We start from the raw sequence: 6,505 nt of genomic DNA, 5'->3' as shown, positions 1-6,505 counted from the left end.
TATGTGATGTTAATGTATTGTAAACTACATTGTAATTGCAATGTGTAACAACATGAAGCTTTTGGTAATGAAATATCTGATCTGGATCAGATCACTCTTGCTGTCTAAATTTAGCAGTAGGCCTGGGCGTAGTATAACTGCCGGTTGAATTCAGTGTCATGGTTGATTGAATAGGGGTCAGAACTTAATACACACAGCTGTTACTCATCTCTGCGCATGTGCAAGCGTCTGTGTGACTCTGTTCTAATAAATGGAGTTGACTAATGCTGGGTGGGTTAACCAGAGAAGAATGGTTGCATGCTTGAGAGTTTGCTGTAGCACTGCTGAGAGGAGGGAATCGAAAGAATGCCGAACTCGCAGAAGGTGACGAATCTCTGTGTGTAGGGGAGAAATGGAAATCATTAGACTGCCTACACACTCCCTTCATCATTTCCTTGTTAATTGTACCTTGTCAGGTTTCTGTAACTTCTTATCAGAGGTTCCTTGTTGTCTGTAGCTGCTCATAGTTTGCCAAATGCCAGCTGTCATTCAGACATGAACAGCAAACATGGCTCAGGATGGCTTAGGTTAATGTCCTCCCAGAAGTTTTATGTCTGAGGACAACAAACTGTTGCACAGGTTTTGTTTTTGGTCTTTTTTTGTGTTGAACATTTGGCTTCCCTAATTTACCTGTAGCACACTGATAATGAATGTGTTGTTTGTGTCCTTTTTTATTTTATTTATTTTTATTAGAAACATTCTAAAATAGATTGTTTTCCTGTCTTATAGAGTCCTGTTGAGTGCCTTGAGTGCCATTTAGAAAATCTGTATCTCTCTGTAAGTGGAAGCATTGTTATGAGGGAAACCTCTGTGCTAGGTTTCACTGTGTTCACTCAGTCTGTTCACTTATAGTAGTTATAAAGTAGGGTTGCACAGCGATCTTGGAATGAAAGTGATTAGGTTTAGGTTAAGGTGAATTGCATGGGAGTATTTTCAGAACATCTAAAGAGTATTTGCCTTAAACATGACACTAGAAAGATTTTTAAATTTGATACTGAAGGCTGATATTTGGTGAGTTTATTTTCTATTGAAGAGAAGAATGTTTATGGGACGATGGGCTACTGCTCTAAAGGTTTTATTCATTTTACTGCATTTGTAATATTACTATATTATTATTATAGTTCTTTCGCTGATCTTTTTTTTGTATAAATGTTTAGACTGTGAATCAGCATTGGCAGATATTACACTGACAGATTAACTTCCAGTGTATTAATATTGTTTTGTGCTGTATAGCTACAGACATTAAGAGTCTAAGTGAAGGCTCCCACCTGGCACGGGATGACCCATACTATGAAATTGCAAAGCATCAGATAGTGGAAGTAGCAGGTGAGTCATTATTCAGTTGTGTATTAAAATACTAGAGTAAATACCAAATACTAAACAAGGATTTAGTAAACCTTTACAATCTCTGAACCCTTCTCTCATTCTCTCCGCAGGTGATGATAACTTTGGCCGAAAAGTGATCGTGTTCAGCGCCTGTCGCATGCCCCCCCACAGTCAGCTAGACCACCACAAGCTACTGATGTAAGCATGTCATTTTTCTGAACGCTCTATGGCCAGTCCTTGTCTTGAATCACCACTGACTAGCAAAGTCAGCTAGTCTTATTTTGTTCTGAGTCATAAGTGTTGCGGAAATAGAACTTCCTCTATGTCATTCACTTGTTCTTTACTTATGCTGTAGCATACTTTCTCTCAACAAGGAACAGTCAACAATTAGCCCATGTAAGCCATTTTAGAATGGCTAGTTTAGCGTTAGAAAAAAAAAAGGCGGAGGATTGTCACTTTATCATTAACCTCAGTGATTTGATGTTTACTGCTGCTTATATTGCAGGCATTTGAGTTTGCATTGATGCTTTTGAAGTGTGTTGATTATTTGAAGTCAATTTGCAGGTATCTGAAGCAGACATTAGATAAGTATGTGGAGAGTGATTACACACTCATCTACTTTCACCATGGCATGACCAGCGAGAACAAGCTCTCCCTCAGCTGGTTGCGAGATGCTTACCGCGAGTTTGAACGAAAGTAAGTCATTTCATCTCCCTGCTGGCTGAGGCTTTCTGGCCTGTTTGCATATTTGGTTTAATTTGCAAAATTGCCTGGACCATTTGTTTTGGTCTAGAGTAAAGAGAAACGCATAACAATACTTTAATGGACCACTTGTACTTCTCTGCTTTGTTTGTGTATTTTGTAAGAATGTATAGTAAAGTTAAATGGTTATTTTCCCTTTATTAGGTATAAGAAAAACATTAAGGCGTTTTACATTGTCCATCCAACGATGTTTATCAGAACCGTCCTCATCTTCTTCAAACCGCTCATCAGGTTGGCCCTAAATGCATATGGTGTCAATATATGTTTTGTGTTTTATACCATGTACTGTACTTGCATTATATGTTTATTACTATATTGCTGTAATGGGCCAATGTATTATACATGTACTTTATATTGAATTGCCATATACTGTAGTAGTAATGATGATAATAAGCACCTTTAGGGTATCCAAGGACACTGTACAAATAAAATCACATAGAAGTGTATTAATATTATGAATAAAATAAACAATACACGTATCCAGCACAAGATCAGGGTTATATTATGTTAAATTAGAAATTATTGCACAAAGAGAAATGATGAGCAAAGCTAAACTTCCATATACAATATGTATGATATTAAGTAGAAGAACAGGGTGTGGTTAAGTCAACATTTCTCAATATCACTGACAGAGGTCACTGATTTGTGTGTTTTCCCCCTCTAACAATCCGGATTCATCTCACAAAGGGCTTAATAATTGGTAAATGATATGACTCAGATGTGTTAGAATAGAGAATACACAAAGACAGCTGGTGGGAATTGGGGTTGGTAAATACTGCTGTGTATGCTATATAGATGTGAATAAATCTTAAATATACATCAGTGTTACTTATATTATAAATGAATGTGATTGAGTCCAAGTGTGTCTTACAGATCTGTGTCTGTGTCCACAGCTTTAAATTTGGCCGCAAGATACACTATGTGAACTACTTGAGCGAGCTGGAAGAGATAGTGAAGTGTGATCAGCTGGTGATTCCCAGTCGAGTCAGAGCGTAAGAGTCTCATGTGCACAACACTACCCCAACAGAGTTACAGCCTTAGACAATACATTCTAAGCAAAAGCGTTTCTATATAGTACCGGGGGGGGGGGGGGGGGGGGCTTATTTTATTTGTAATAGTATGAACCCTTTTAGTGCTATATAGAACCTTCTGCAAAAGGTTTTCCACCAATATGAAGAATGCTTTACCCAAGAAAAGAACCATTTGAACATCTTAATGGTTCTTTGAGTTGTCGTGGTTCTGTATTGAAATATTGCCTTTACTAAATTACCCTTGATGAACCCCTGTTTCACATCTATTTTACACACCAAAACAGTTCCATTTTATTCAACATGATCACAGAACACTGTTCTTCCTACATTGCACATTATGGTCAAAGCCTGGTTAACACAGACACTGTAAGCATTAGTTCATCTTGTGTATGTCTGCCTGTTTCTAGGTATGACGATAAGATCCGTCTCAATCTGAAGCCGTCTGTGGTCCCTGGTCCAATATCGCCACCTCGCAGCCCCCCTCTTCCATTCCAGCAGTTTGGCGTGCCTCTCTCAGTGTGAGTGTTTGTAAACTGTCTAAACTGCTGCCATGACAGTCTCCTATTGGCAGTTAACATTTATGATCATTTTTTACCTCTTTCCTTTTTGTTTTGATATTTGACCATAAGAACACCAGTATCTCTAAATCTTTTTATTTTGTATTTGTCTTTTTAAAATGATACCTTTTGTCTTTTTTTTAATTAATGCTGTTTACTTAAGTGTTGAACCAATAGTGTAAGTGTTTTACACAAGTTCTTTACAATTGCAAAAAAAAGCTTTACAAACTATGTGTGCCAAAGTAAACTTCTGAGGTACTGTGTTTTTGTTTAGCTTGAGAGAGAGAGGTGCAGACTCTGATGGCATTCCACTGGTGATGCGAGACACCATTAGCTTCCTGCGGGAGCAGGGTGAGCTGCATTTTCTGCCATTTATCCTTTCAGACTTATTAGTTTACAGTAAATCCAATATGTGGGTTGCAGTGAAGTGCTATATAAAAGGGCAAGTATTCATTGTCCACACCTACGCTAAGTCTAGGATTAAACAATTTTTTTTGTGGTGCAACACCTTTAACTAAGCCATTTAGTTTTCATGCCTAGGCATGATCCATGAGCATAAAAGCAGTGCTGTTACTTGGTTTAGTAATACAGTAAAACTTAGTCATAGTTAAGTATAGTCTTAAGTAAAATGCTGTTCTCCTCATGATATTTCTCTTGTTACTTCTTGTTCCCTCCTCTCTCTTCTCTCCTCCACTCAGGTCTGCAAACAGAAGGCATATTCCGGCGGTCAGCTAATGTCAGCCTTGTAAAAAACATTCAACTCAAATATAACTCAGGTAACATCATTAAGCTACCGGAAATCCGTTCTGACTGGACACAAGCATTTGGAGGAATATTTAAAATGTAAATATGAGTGTATTGATTTTAGGGTGTATATGTGCTTGTGTATGTATGTGTGTAGGAGAGGAAGTGAATTTCTTTCAGATTGAGGATGTCCATTTGGCTGCTGTAATTTTAAAGACGTTTCTCAGAGAGCTGCCAGAACCACTGCTTACCTTCAAGCTCTACAACGATGTTGTCAACTTTCAAAGTGAGAGACAAAGTCAAACACTCATTCATGATGCAGACTTATCATAGCACCCGTAATTTCAATGACTTGAATAGTAGGGATGTACCGATCCAGTTTTTTTGCCCCCAGTCGGATCTGAGTACTTTAATACTTAGTGTTGTCCGATACAGGTCTGATCTTTGTTTCAATAAATAATCAATAACACTTTAAGTAGTAATTCATGTTTAAGTAGTAATTCATGTAAGTATTATGTACTACTGTTAAATGCATTCATTACATTTTACAATTACATTATTCACATCTTACATTTTACAAATGTAAGTTGACAATTTTACATTGTCCCACAGACGTGGACACTGAGTCTCAAGTCATAACAATCCAAAATATGCTGATGTCACTTCCTGAGGAGAACTATGCATCACTGCGATTCCTCATCCAGTTCCTTGCTCAGGTGAGCAGCTGCATGTGATTGAAATCATGGCCTTTAACGTCTGGGAGCAGATGTGTACCATTACGTTTTAGAGCTGAAGTCAGTAATATACCTTAGGATAGAGTGATATTTTTGTTTTAAGAATATTAGTCTTACTCATTGTAAATCATGGTGTCACTTCTTCCTATATTGGTAGTTAAAGTGATGTGCAAGGCCTTCAGTTCAGGTTCTGGAGGCCAAACCAAAGGACCTCACTGTAGCTGCATCTCTTGCAGATAACGTAAATAAGAGCATTACTACAATGCAGAATTTAAATATGGGCATGAATAATAAATGAATGGAGTGAATTCATTAATTAAGGTATTAAGTAGTTTCTTCCTGCTTTATTTAACATTTATGGTTCTTCTCTTTTAGGTGTCAGCAGAGAACGAGGTGAATAAGATGACCAATACGAACCTAGCTGTTGTGTTCGGCCCCAATCTGCTGTGGGGACAGGATGCTGCTATGACGCTTAGCTCCATCGGACCAATCAACAACTTCACTCGCACCCTGCTCGACCTGCACAAAGAGGTCTTTGCCCAATGAGGAGCAACAGTCCCCATTTAGAGTTCTTTCCACTCTTTGTAACTCAGCCCATCCATGCTGTGGCCCTCTCCCTCTCCTTTAGTGTTGCCAAATGCATGAGTGTTGTAAATGGGTGAGGCTTCGCAGGAGGGAAACTGGCAGGTACAGGATTTGTGTAGACTTCAATTTGGTTTGTTTTGTTTTTGTTTTGTTTTTGCTTTTCTTAGCAATCTGGTTTTTTTTTTTGGAAATTCAGACAATCAGAAATATGACATTTTGTTTACCTTGTCAGATCATTTATCTGTTGTCATAAAGGTACTGGTCGGGCAGAGTTGTAGTTTCTCTGCTCTCAAACCAAAATGCATCCACCTAGCTCTTTTTTTTTTTTTTTTTTTTTTTTTTTTTTTTTTTTTTTTTATTATAAAGGTTTGGAAGATTATTTGGCTATAGTTCTTTTGGCTGGATCTGCTGTGAACGAGAAAAGCCCCCTCCTGTATGGGCCATAGTCACTGCTATGGACCAATTATAAAGCACTAATAATCAAACTTGAAACACTTATTTTAAACATATTGCCTTTAAAAGCTCTCAGTTAGTCTTTATTTTTATTACATGTATATTATTTGTATTATCTTTTCTACTGTGTTTCTGTCATACAGGTGTCATGCAGGTTTTTTTTTTTTTTTTTACAATTTGCTGTAGATAGGTGCAGTCTGATGAAGCAGCAGGCTTAAGATTTTAAGACACATAGTTGATGCATCTGCATATTATATACAATTTATTTTTCATG

The 6,505-nt window shown here is 37.6% G+C and overlaps 1 protein-coding gene across 1 annotated transcript; it reads left to right on the top strand.

The window, feature by feature from the left end:
- The first annotated feature begins 1,199 nt into the window (after nt 1–1,199).
- On the top strand, nt 1,200–6,117 carry arhgap1 (Rho GTPase activating protein 1). Its single transcript, XM_072671557.1, has 11 exons — nt 1,200–1,365; nt 1,476–1,563; nt 1,930–2,061; nt 2,272–2,358; nt 3,021–3,119; nt 3,566–3,676; nt 3,990–4,066; nt 4,414–4,491; nt 4,617–4,745; nt 5,072–5,175; nt 5,569–6,117. The coding sequence occupies exons 2-11, from the start codon at nt 1,523–1,525 to the stop codon at nt 5,737–5,739; spliced, it is 1,029 nt and encodes a 342-aa protein (XP_072527658.1). The 5' UTR covers nt 1,200–1,365; nt 1,476–1,522; the 3' UTR covers nt 5,740–6,117.
- The last annotated feature ends 388 nt before the right edge of the window (nt 6,118–6,505 follow it).

The sequence above is a fragment of the Salminus brasiliensis genome, chromosome 25 (assembly GCF_030463535.1).
Source record: "Salminus brasiliensis chromosome 25, fSalBra1.hap2, whole genome shotgun sequence".
In the NCBI taxonomy this organism is placed as follows: Eukaryota; Metazoa; Chordata; class Actinopteri; order Characiformes; family Bryconidae; genus Salminus; species Salminus brasiliensis.
This window is presented reverse-complemented; position numbering and strand designations above follow the sequence as displayed.

Bases quoted from the DNA above. Each gene is read 5' to 3' on its own strand.
- arhgap1 (XM_072671557.1), top strand. From the start codon at position 1,523: ATGCCCCCCCACAGTCAGCTAGACCACCACAAGCTACTGAT. The intron at 1,564-1,929 runs GTAAGCATGTCA...GTCAATTTGCAG, and splicing joins GACCACCACAAGCTACTGAT to GTATCTGAAGCAGACATTAG. The intron at 4,746-5,071 runs GTGAGAGACAAA...ATTGTCCCACAG, and splicing joins CGATGTTGTCAACTTTCAAA to ACGTGGACACTGAGTCTCAA.